The 13269-nt window shown below is 42.2% G+C and overlaps 1 protein-coding gene across 1 annotated transcript in view; it reads right to left on the bottom strand.

The window, feature by feature from the left end:
• Positions 1–13269, bottom strand: part of pax5 (paired box 5) — a 58587-nt gene that overhangs the window by 20903 nt on the left and 24415 nt on the right. Inside the window, exons 6-7 of the mRNA XM_066720578.1 lie at positions 8574–8674; positions 1859–1988 (exon numbers count right to left, since the gene is read on the bottom strand). Of these exons, the coding sequence (XP_066576675.1) occupies positions 1859–1988; positions 8574–8674 (231 nt within the window). The remainder of the gene's footprint in view (positions 1–1858; positions 1989–8573; positions 8675–13269) is intronic.

Raw genomic sequence — 13269 nt, 5'->3', positions numbered from 1 at the left:
GGTGTCTTAAAGCGTCTAGCACATCTTATGCAAATAACGGAATGTGCAAACCTTTTTTATTATTAAAGAACGGAGCTGGGTGAAGTGGTTTTGTTGCCGCCGCAGAAGCCGCTTATTGTGTCCCTTTATCTATTTTATTTTGTTGGTTCAGGGGCCAGGATGGACTTTGCCCCCCCCTCCCCGGGCTCAGGTTCGCTCTGTGAATTCGCTAAGTGTCGTAAATGACAAGCCCACCTGCTCTGGGGGACGAGCAGTTTTTAATATACCTTGTCAGGCGAGCCACAGACCGGCTGCAATTCCTTGGGCCTCGTAATGATTTTCTCATTAGGGCCGAATCCATGGATTTGTCAGAGCTTTCAAGGGTAGGAGTTAATTAGCTGCTTGTCCTAAACAGGGGGGGCTCCTCTGACAATCAGAAGGGAGAATTAAACTAGCTTTCTATTAGCCTCTTTGTTACACATGCACGTGAGACCGACTGAGTGCAGTAGGACTATGTGAATATATATATATATATATACATAGATGTACATTTTCCTACTTCTGTATATTAAATATGATATAATAGCTTCCTCTGAGAGTCAAAGGCTGGGAGAGGTCTGAGACATGCAATGGCTGGTGTGTCATGGCTGATTGAAGGAGATGTAACCAGCATTGGTATAGGCAAGGTCTGTTTGGGATTACAAAACACTGACTGCTCTGTGCTGTGGAGTGTCACGGAGAAACTCAACCGAAATCAGGAAACTCTGACTGGCACACGCGCCACTTTTTAGTCACTCAGCACATCCAGACCAAATCCCCATTTTTAACGTTTATCATCTTTGGTTTTGGTTGTCCAGAGCGTAACAATATCGAATACAATCAGGAAACAAAAGCCCTCCTGATGCTTAACAGTACTACTCTGGAAAACCTGACTCCTCTTTAGTTACAAAGCCAAACAGACACTCAGACACACCACAGTTTCAGTTCTTATGTCTTTGACATGCCTTTCCACAGTGAACACCACCTCAAAGTAATCTGGTGTTATTTTAATGAGAGGCTATGTAAAACAGCTGTACAGGAAGTACAATCCAATAATACATTTTAAAGCAGGGGCGTAATATACATATAAGTACTGTATAAGCAGGTGTATACACACACACATTTCTTGTGGCAGAAATCAAAAGGAGTACATTTGAAAGAAACAGCATCTACCCATTTGCCTGAAGGGAAAAGTATTTGATCAATGCAGACTACCAGTGGTCAACTACAGTATAGCTCCAAAACTTGCTGACAAGTACCCTCCTTAAAATAAGAAAGCTCAGTGTATTCTGCCAACTGATTATTCTAACTTCGGCAAGTTGTATTTGTAATGCTAATATGTCAGCGTCACAAACTTAGGTGTGTTGTCTTCCTGATTTTTAAAGCTCTTGTCCATAATTTTAGAATTCAGAATTTAGAAGTCTGGAGTTATAATGGAACCAGGTGTTATGGTCCGATGACACCAAACTTCAGCTTTTTCATGTGGATGAAAAGTCTTTGGTTTAATAACATATCCCTTTCTTGCGTCCCTTTTTAACAACACACAACATGCACCGTTCGTCCTAAAATATAATTTGCTTTACAAAATATCAATTCTGACACAGTGTTTCTTTGGTCTTAAAACACTCAAACGGCCCTGATATGAATCCACATTCCACATTAATGTTTTGCAATGCCCATTTCAGTCTCCAGACTTGAACCCAATCGAACGTTTGTGGTGTGAATTGAAGAGGGCAGTTCATCAGGGCAGGGATCTTGAAAGAATCTGTCTGGAGGAATGGCCAGCCAATAGTTCTTGCAGACATGCCTGTGGAACCGGGGGAAATGGAAGTGGCCTTACCTGCCACCAGCTGGTAGGACTGTGGCCCCGGGACGCTGGCCCCCAGGTCTGCAGGGGTGGGGTTGCTGAGGCTGTTCTTCATCTCATCCAGGCCTCCTGCTAAAGACGCCATGGCCGAGTAATCTGTCGTCTGGAACAAGAAGAGAGGTTGAGTCATGCAGAAAGAAAACCCAACTGCAGCTTTCTATCTCCCCCCACATCTCAAGAGCAGAAGCTGTATTTACAAAGCAGAAGTAGAAGTGCAACCCCTTTCCAAGCTTGAGCTGGGATGGACTCAGTGAAGCCTTGGGGCAACACACAGGACCAGCAGGGTGTCCTATGGATGACCTGCCAGAGATACCCAGGACAGGACACTGGGTATTGCTTGTTCTAGAAGTCTGTACAGAATTAACTGCTGCTTACAAGTGCACCTCTTATCTGGGCTGTGTAATGATATTCACAAATGGTGAGAGAAAGTAAACTGGAAAAGTATGATAAAAACACAATGCCTCTATGTCTTCCATTTAAAAGTAATTAAGAAGAGACAGGTTTTTTATGCAGAAGTAGTGCATCTCACAATGAGCAAAAAGCAAATCTGGAAGCAAGGAAACCAAGTGACCTTCTAATAATTGGTCCTGCTGCATTTTATGAAGTGTAATAAAAGTAAAACTAAAGCAAAAGAAGGAAAAGCTTAAATAGGTGTCAATGTGTTGCGTCTACTTCAGTCTTGAGGGAGTATATATTGTGGGGAAAGTCTGTAAAGAAAGGCTGGAGTCGGTGTATGCAATTAGTTTAAATTGATCCAAAACTGTATGACCCTTTTCTGTGAAATGCCCCGACCTCTTAAATGTTCCCTTTTTCATAAGCATGCAATTCCAGATCCCTGGGTGACAGAGTCCTACACGCAGCTTCCAAAACACCACATCCCCCCGTCTCTCTGTCTTTCCCTCTGTTCGTATAAATAGCTGCATTTCCCCTCTCTCTTTGTTCCTCATTTTCATTTAGCTCTAATGTCGACATGTAAATGTCTGAGAATAGCATGGGTAATTGAAGATTATGAAGTATCGCCAGCCCCTGACAGCCAGCTAAGGAAGATGGATTATTCTCATTTTTCTGTAAATTTTGTCAATTTTGGAATTCATAAGCTATCAACCCTGATCAAAATGTGAAAACACAGCTGTGTCGGGGAAACTGGAAGACAGAGGGAGGGAGAGAGAGACAGAGTGTGTGTGTGGGGGGGGAGTGGGGGCTTGTAAGAATGATAGTGTCAACACTCCCACAGCCAATTGCACTGCTCTCCCAGCGGAGGGGAGCAGAAATGGAAAGAGAGGGAAGGAACACAGCGTTTTGTTTGCTCAGCGGAGTGAAGATTTCACAGCAGCTCCCACCCCTCATGTCCTGCCCCCCCGCCGCAATAACAAAGCAGTCCCAAAGACGGTGTGTTGCTGTTTTTTTCTTGTTGTTTCCTTTTTTTTCTTCTCCCTCCAAACTCTACTTTCAATTTTCCCATTTACTGGGAGTGAGGACTGCTGGGACACTTTAATAGCCCGCCGCAGTCCCATATCAATAACAGATGAGGTTTAATCGCCCAACACAAAAATTATTTAGGCTCACCGAGGACTCTCAATGTCATTTGCATAATAGTATTTCCACTCCCCCCACCTCCCCAGTCAACATCTTCACATATAAACAAGACCCAAAGACCATAAATAAAAATAAATCACACTGCCGTTGCTGCTTGCCTTGTCACGGGGGCTTGCTTACAAAGAATTTATCTGCAAGCAAACGCAGATACCAACCTTTTAAACAGAGCGCAATCCCATACTCCATGGATACCAAGTACACATATGCCGAATTAAGATCTTCTGTACAAGATCTGGGTACCTGAGAGGCTTTTCTTATTTTCTGTTCAATTTTGTATCCTGGTGGACACAAGTGCATGCTATACATATAAATATATATTATCTATACCCCTGTGTAAATGTGCTGGGATTCTATATGAAAATAGTTGTACCAAGAGTTTTCTCTTTCCAAATAAAAGTACCTTTTAATTATGTTGAAACAACCCAATAATCTCGAGAGACAGAAAATGACCCAACATTGATTCCTGAGAGAGACTTTAATGTATAAATTAAACCATGTAAGAGAGTAGCCAGGTCAACTTGAGACTTTTGAGATGCAAGTTGAGACTTTGAGAATATGAGACTTTTGCTGGAAGCGGTGTTGGTGGGCAATCACTCTTCATTCTGCAGCAGAGTACCAAACGTCATGCCCCAGGAGGATGGCACGGCACACTGCTGTAGAATGTGCCATCTTTTGAGAAGGTGTCAAATAAATTTCGAATACAAATATATAATCTGCCATTAGCATTGTAGTATATGGACCAAATGAGAAACTGTATGAAAAGAACAAAAGGGACCTGTACGTGACATCTATATATTGTCGACGGGTAACCCATGGGTATTGGAATCCCCAATATTCTTACCCAGCCAGAACTGATCTACAAGAGTGAAAATTTGTAAAGGCAGGATATATACAAAAATAATGTCCATAAAACTGTGGAAGAAGCAAACGATAAGATCATAAACTGTTGGTTCTAGTATGATTCCATTTAGAGCAAAAATGTGTTTCAGGTTAACATTCTGACCATCTCTACATAAGACATACTATAAATGCTGTCTGGGGAGCCGCACAAGACATTTTTTTACATCTTGGTTTCAGAATCTCTTCTGTTTTTTTTCCTCCCTCTTCTCTGTGAATCTCCAACAAGAAACCATTTGTTTAAAAATATTGACAGCAGTGACAGCAGTGCTCCACTCGACACTCCTCCCAAGAGACCAAAGTGTGCTGGCAAGCTTTGTTTTCTGTGTTACATCACACCTCCATTTCCCAGCTCCGTCCCCTAACTCCATCACCACGCTGCACCCTACACTCTTCAAGAAACATCCCACCAACGCTTGGTTCAGACTTCCTAAGGCAGAAACTTAATTAATTCAGTTAATTCTCAGTTAATTCCTCAAGGAAAATAAAAGCTATATAACAAGATACAAACCATCTAAAACAGTAGTGTCAACATGGAGGCTACAATTACCACCCAGAAAAATACATTTTGGACATCAAAATTGCTGTCAGTTTTACTATTCAGAGAGGGAACGTGAATTTAGGGCAATAAAAATGACAGCACACTATTAACTGGGGGCAACGACACAGAAGCAAATCACAGGTGACATGCATGATATTAGCATGTACTAACAGGTCATCACGAGGGAACTACCTGCCCCATTTATGAGGAGGCTTAATCTCACAAACATGTAGGTGGTTTGGCAAAGAATTACATTCCTTTATGCATAGAAATTGCAATACCCTACCTCTGTACTTTTACAGAGAACTATAAAAAGTGCTGTGGAGGAGAAAAACAGGAAATGTGTGCAGGAGGACTCTGCCAAGCGAAGCACGCCAGATAGGCCTCCTACGCCGCCTCTTGGCAACACAGCCTGCTTCTCTGTCATGCTGGAGTCAAACTGAGACCCCTCTTCAGTTGACCTCTCTCCCCAGTTTAACCTCTGAACTCGGGGGGTGCTCCTCCCACCCCAGCTGTCTCGCTGGGCTCTGCCTGTCTCCCTCTGCCTCCCCCGTTTTGTTGTGCTATTGATCTGTTGGCAGCAATGGGTTGGATAATTAGCCAGGAATTAGGGTTTCTATTACAGTCAGGAGACTGCCCCGGCTGATTTATCACCTGAATAATTTACTGTGATTGAAAGGAAATTAAAATGAACTCTGGTTGACAACTGTGCACTTTTTATGGGCTCCTGTGAAGTCAAAAGCCAAATTAATGGGCTGGTGTTGCTTAATAGTCTACCGAGAGTAAAGCTGTGGCAGGTTGCTGCAGAGAGAGAGAGACAGATAGGCAGAGAAAAAAGACAGAGGAGCCGTGCTTTCCTAAGCATCACTGCTAGGCATTCTCTTTATCTCATTTACCCGATGTCTGAACAGGAATGCGAAAGAGACCAGAACCTAGAGAAAGATTTAGGCACATGTTTTTAGTGTGCATTTGGGTATTTTCAGTGTACGCGGGGGGAATTGTAACACACGCTTGAAGTGAAAGTTAAATATCTTAAATATATTATGAATGTTAAGTGTATTTGAAATATATTACAAATACATTACTACATATATATATATATATATATATATAACATGGGGGTTTGTATGGTCTGTATGGTCATTTCACTGTAAAAAAAAGAATCGTTCAGCATAAAAAAAAATACCTGCAAACTCTGAAGTGTTTAATCTGCATATGAATAGTATATATGTGTTGCTGTTGTTGTTGTTGTTGTTGTTGTCGTTGTCATGAGAGAATTTATTCAAAAATAAAATACCAATTTGGTGACAGTAATAATACAGTACAGTTTAATTATTACAATCTACAAATTGCACTGTTGTTTTTGATCATGATTTTTGACCATTTGATCATGTTTCTTTGTGGAACAAATGCCAGATCCCCACCCTAAGTTTTTAATGTAATGCGCCACTGTGTTGCAAGGGTTTGTCAGGTGTGGGGTCTACCTGCACCAATCGTTGTTTCAGGGGGACTTGTTTTACACAGCCTAGTCACCAGCAGTTTCAGCAGCTTGTCTATGGAGACGTGCAGTTTCGTCTTTGACCCTCACATCTTTCAAGCTGCCACATCTTTTGACAATGCAAGACACTGTTTTACAAGACAGCGTCGACATGTTCTCTTATCCTCCTCTCACCTCTCTGAATCTTCTTTCGTTAAGTCTATTGATGCAGTTTTTTTCCATCTCTACTGCCACAGAACAAATTTTACCATCAGTTCTGCTGCCAATAAAAACATATGAGGTTTGTTAGCATAGAAAGTGTTTAATTAACGATGTTTATTGAACTAAATTAAGTGTCGTTGTTTCAAATGAAGGCTGTAAATACATTACACTACAACTCTACGTGGACCCATTGAAACATTCACTGTCAAGCAGTCAATTTCTCTACACACTGTGATCCCTCAGCACAAACAGTCTGCAAGGACCCAACCAGCAACAAGCCAAGAACCCCCAAGCTGACTTCACCCAACCCAACTCCCCAAGAGCTCTCCACACAATCTTCTAGTGGCCCTGCCAGGATCTAACCCAACAATCTTCAGGTTATAAGGAACATCTTGCACTTACCATTGTAGGCTTGTATTCATATAACCCACAATATCGATTTGTTTTCAAGGTCCCAGTTGAGGAGAAGAATTTATGAAGTCCAAGAATACTGAAGCCCAATTTCAATATAAAACAAATCAAGCCAGTAAACATTGAAGTGATAATTGGTGGAAGAAATCCTAAAGACAGGACATCTACACCCAGTAATTAACTTTGCTTCCTCATCTGAGTGTGGTTAAGGATCAAACAAATTTTAAACCATTTTAAAAATGATGATATACACTCCAAAATGATTCTCTTGTTGTGACAACAGTTTCCGCACTGTTCTGAAATCTGACATTTAATTGGGAAAGAAAAAACTGTAGTGACTTACTACAATATTATATCTTTCAACTGTGGGACTAAAAATCAAAGTACACTAGAATGAGCATCGATAACACAAATGACAAGTAATGTACCGTGCTGGTGAGAGGTGTGATCCGTTTCTCCCCCCTCTGCCAGATTCAGTGAATGTTCTCATTATGGGATAAGTGGAGGGGTATTAATAAAAGACTTAGGTCATTTTTCATTGTGGTATAACCTGTCATCACAGCACTTTTTGAAAATCACTTGTGCTTTATTGGAATCAATTGTAATACCAACACAGTGTTTTCAGCTACCTCAGGACTGTCAGCAGAGAAAAAGGCGATGGCTGCCAGATCATATCTCGGGCTTCACTGCCTACGCCGTGTGAGGCTTCAGTGTCCGAGACATGCGTTCTGGATTGAGATATAGCTTGAAAGCTGAAATAGCTTGAATTAAAGGTTCAGTAGTCCCAGTCCAAAGAGAAGCTAACCCTCTACTGCTCCACCAACACTACTTACAACAGCAGCACGGCTGGCCCCAGTGTTCCCACATCCAGATACACACCAGCCTGTTGTTTTTTGTATTGTTTTTCTTACCCTGACTCCAACACTGCATATCTACCAATACAGTATTGAGAAGCCTATTTGATATTCCTATTGTAACTCATACATTTTTACTAAAAAACAAGCTTGTGTAAGTTGATAAGTGAGTAAGTTGACTAGGCAGACTCCTTATGTATTGATACCAACATTTTCCCAACTTAGACAACATCCATCCATTAAAACTAGAACTGCAGGTGAGTTAATAACATCTGGCTGGAATGGGTGAGGAATAAAATAGGAATATGTCATGATTACATAATTTCCTATGAACATAAAGTATGAACTCAATCACTCAGGTCAGCAAATCATGAATGTGTAATTTCATTGGAAATAGAGAGGGAAAATTAAAATGTAACCATGTAGCCTATATAGCCAAATAAATGCTTTGTGAACATTGTTCCTGGTGTTGTGAAGGTCATGTGCTTGTTTGAAAAGGCCTGAAGTGGCCTGATTTCTGTGTGAACTCAAAGGGTGTGACGGTACCGAACCAGGAGAGAGGGATAGGCCCCAGGTGAAAGAAAGAAGACTGCTGGTGAGTAATCTTTCCCTTACCTGCTCCGGCTTGATGGGCTCGGGGGCTGTAAAGATGTCAGGGTAGTGCTGTCTTTCAAACACTCGGTCCAATACCTCTAACTGCTGCTGGGTGAAGAGGTCTCCTCTCATCTGCTTCCTCAGGAAGTCCCGGCCCGGGTGCGAGTGGCCATTGGGAAGGGGGGATTCTTGCATTGCTGTGCCGCCAGAAAAGAGAAGAAGAGCGAAAGACAGGAACGTCAGACTGAGTCGACCCTCTGCCACAGTCAATGAACTCAGAAGTTTAACAGCCTATGAGCCCTACTACATGCACAGTTGTGTGTCACAATGTGTGTGTGTGTGTGTACAGCTGTATGTACGAGCAGTCGTGCGTGTGTGCGTTTGTCTAACAGAAGGAATCTGAGCTTCTTTCTGGCTCGTGTGATGCTATGCTTAAGGAAGAAAAGAGGATATTGATTCTAATCCGCTGAACGTTTATCAAAATGTCACTCAGACAATCGTAACGCCCCAGATGCCTGATCATCTTCATACAGTGAAGCCATAAACAAGGCATAAAAAATACATCTTTTAAAGTGTTTTTCTTCTCATGTATTATTTTATTATAGATTTCTGCAACGGTACCATCAGAAACTGAGCAAAAGAAAAGAAGCAAAAAAAAAAAACTAATCCCAATGTATAGCTATTCATTGCAGCAAAATGTTCCCGAAAGATCATTTCAGTCCTCTGAGTTACAGTTTCACTGTATATCAAGCCCCAGATGACATGGGAGAGGGAGAAAAAAAGATAAATCAAAAGAGATCCAAAAATACTTTTCATTTGGAGAAGATATATATCAGGCCATTTCGGGGGCTCTGATGGAGTCTCTGCAGAGCCTCCATTATCCGTCTGTAGCCACTGGAATCGAGAGACAGCCGACACTAGATTATATTCGCCCGCGAGATGGTCACCGATATATATATATGATCTCCAACCTCTATTGATTGACCAATTTCACAAGCAAAGACTGGTGAAATGAAGCTGAAATGAACATCATGCTTTAACTCATTGAACCTATCAGCCCCGAGTTAATCCCACTGTCCACTCTCCCTGATAGAATTCAATTGATCAATCATGTAGCGGTGATGGTACCATTTCACTGGCTTATTGCTTCTTCATTTCAAAGCTTGACCTGCTAGATACACTCAGCCGTGCCATGCCCGTTCTTTGGATACACAAAGATCAGCGCGCTTCGGAGTCGGACTGCCTGCTTGCACGTGGACTCCTGTGTGTGTGTGTGTGTGTGTGTGTGTGTGTGTGTGTTTGTGTGTGTGTGTGTGTGCTGCACTGTACTTATGCCTTAACAGTAGTGTCAGTAATTAATACCAGTCTTATTTAATATCGCACTTGCATATTTTCTAGTCCAAATTTGTAACTCTTTATTCAGAGCAATTAGTTGGAATGGCAGTACTGAACCAAACTTCGGAATCCTGAATCCTAATCTGCCCTTGTGCACTCTTTTGGGAAAGACACACTAATAAATGTCCTAAACAATTCGCAAGTCTCCAACAGCATGATAGCAGTTGTAAACACAATTCATTGCTTTATTCAGCTGTTTATTCTTCTCAATACATCTAGATATTTGGGTACTTGACCTTTATCCTTCCATTTCCATACTCTAAGTCACTGCACACTCAGACACATCCCATAAAACATCTTGTTTGTTCTTGCAATATGTTGTAATATCATTTTCTTCTTTAAGATTCTTCACATTTACTAAGAAAGAAAATCGTTTTCTTTGAATATCTTTTACTGTAACTGTTTACATGCAGGACGTTCAACCTACATCCCTGAAGTCAGAAATGCAAATTGCACTACATAATAATATTGCACTACATTCTTGACTGGGGATGTGCTCTGAACTTGACCGCAACGGAGGCCGCAGAGGCTTAACGCATCATGATCAAAGCTACATGGAAGCACTACAATGCTTGCATCTTAACGGGTTTAGGTCGGAGCCTCCAAGTTGTACAGTTGCCCTCCACTGATTATTTCAATTTTCAAAATGAAACTGTTGGCACGTGCAGTGGAAAAAGCAATCTTTCAGTCACTGGCATTTGCGTGTGTGCGTGTGTGCTAAAGTGTCACCCACGGCACATTCATAAGATACCCTTTTTACTCCTGTCATTCCCTCATATAGGTCCAATTCCTTTGCATTAAGCCTGAGCCTGGGGGGGCCTTGCTTGGTAAGGCAATCACCCAAGTTGGTTAAAAAAAAAATAGCAGCTCCCAATCAAGTGGAATAAGTGTTCTTGAGAATGAAGTGGAGAGGGTTAAACCCTAAGAGACCCTCCATTGTGCGTTTGAAAGTCTTGAGAGGGGGGGGGCAGCTTAATAAGTCCTGTGAGTACACACTCCTGGCACGGGATCCCACACTGCTGGTGTGACTTGTACAGTAATACACGAGATAACACGGCAATTACATTGGAATTCACAGGGGTGGGAGATGCGAGATTGAGACTGCTGATTAATCAACGCACCAGATTCAGACAAGCTGGAGGCTTTAAGTGCTTCCCTGTTATCAAAGTGTAAAACATTCCCTTTATAAAAATCAGTGCAAGACTAATAAAGGTTTCATCGCCTCAGCCACTTTTAATGTAAAACAATTCATTATCACATCTGCAGTAGGCAGAGAGATTCAGCTTGCTTACTGTCACATGTAAACACCCAGGAGAGACTTCAAAAATAACTCTCAACAGATTTCATTCACTTTTCCTTCTGCACAGTATCAAAGTTTCAAAAAATATTCACATTCAATCCATTCATATCTATCCAACACCTTTTGTTGTACTTAAACAGATGATATCCACTGAAAACAATGCCAGTGTATCTTCTTACAGGAAAATAAATGTAATGTAAATACATTACATTAATAAATAGAGCAACCTAATTCAAGAAATGAATAAAGCCTTCATGTAGTGACCACATAATTATAACAAGCCTAGCTGGCAAAGGCATCAATATCTGAACTATTTATTCTATATAATCTTTTCTTTTTAAATGGACACCATAATACAGTATTTCAGTCTATGCTGCAATCAATAAATCAATTAAGCAAACCTTTAATTAACTAGTTCAGTCAACTGGGGAATCAAGCCTCTTAACTTCACCTCTGACTGTCACTTTCCCTATCCTAGCATCAGTCTTATTCCTTTCTCCTTTTCTCATCACTGTCACTTTATCACTCGTTTATGCTCCCCATACACACACACACACACACACACACACACACACACACACACACATGCAGTTTTTTGTTTGTGTGTGTGTTTGTGTATGTGTGTGTGGTGGGGCTCTCAACATTTCCTGCTCCTCTATCTCCCCAAGTCTTCTGCTGTGCTTCTCAATCTTCCCCTCCCTCCTTCTCCCTTCCTCTCCATCCCTCTCCCTATGTCCTTCTCTCCTTCATATATCTCCCTTTCTCCACACCAGCTTGGACCACACTGTGCTACAGACAGTGCGAGCCGTGAAAAGAGACCCCCCAATGCTGTTAACAAGGCCAGGTCCCTTGCGTTTATGTACAAGCAGAACACAAGGCAGACATCTGCATCAAAAGCCAACAGTCCTGAAAAATGTTTTTTTTCTAAGTTCCTAACAGCTTTCCCTGACGCTGCAGGACCCAAACAACAGCAGTTTGGTATCTGATATGCATCCATAAAAAAAAAAAAAAAAAGGTCTGTCAAAAATGAGCCAAGAGCTTTCTTAAGAGCACAGCAAAAACCTCCTCAGTCATCAAGACAATATACTACAGCTCATAACAGATTAATTGCTGAAGCTACGCGCCAGTATAGAGCAGGACATGCCAGCATATCAGGAAACACTGAAGGCAAGGAACCCTGAACAAGCGCAATTCAACGAGGCTGAAAAAGGAGGGCAGACAAGCTTAAGAACTCCTTGGTGGGAAGAAGTCTCCATGGCTAAACTCCTCTCAGCGAGCTACCGCGCCTTGGCTTGCAATTAAACCGCAGGAAGAGACAGAGAGGGGTGTTTCGTTCCTCACTTTCTTTCCTTCTTTTTTAACAACTACTAAAAATCAATTTATTAGCGCTCCCCAGCCACGCACACGCTCTCTCTCGTCTACTCGAGTTTTGTCAGCCTAGCCCCTGAAAACACTTAACTTTATTGACAGTTAATTTGCCGGCACACTCCCCAGTGCATGCAGATGATCTGGTGCTCTGCCCGGCGCGGACTGCCGAGTGCCGGGATCCTAAACACTCCCCAGCCGCCGTGGGGGGTGGGCAGAGGAGGGGGTAGGGCAGGTGGGGGGAGAGGAAAGCTGGCAGCAGTTGTTACCATAACAAACTCAATTGTTCTCAGCAGTGCTCGAGCAAATAGAGTCATTAATTACGCTGGCTGTTGGCTGGAGCGGCAATCAACACCGAACTGCTCATTGCCTCCTCTCAGGGAGACGAGACAGATGCCATAAAAAAAAGAAAAAAAATGAAGCGAACAGGGGAAAAAACACATGCCAGCTTGCCCAGCGACTAGTATGACCCACGCTGCTTCACCGAGCCCCCCCACCCCCATTCTGTCATCACAGCTGGGGGGGCGTCCCCATTAAGAGATCATTTTTACCATGGAATGTCATTTTACTTATCCTGATTACCTTCCAGCCTCCAAGTATCAATTTAATGGTAAACGCTTAAGGTGGGTTATTTTTCTCAATCTTTTCCCACCCCCCTCCACACATCGTTTCTCACCCCCCGCCTTTGTTTAAGGAGCCCTGGGTCAGTACCTGCTAAAACAATGGGCCAAA

The sequence above is a fragment of the Amia ocellicauda genome, chromosome 13 (genome assembly GCF_036373705.1).
Source record: "Amia ocellicauda isolate fAmiCal2 chromosome 13, fAmiCal2.hap1, whole genome shotgun sequence".
Classification (NCBI taxonomy): Eukaryota; Metazoa; Chordata; class Actinopteri; order Amiiformes; family Amiidae; genus Amia; species Amia ocellicauda.
Note: the sequence above shows the minus strand (reverse complement) of the source record. Positions and strands in the feature narration are given on the sequence as shown.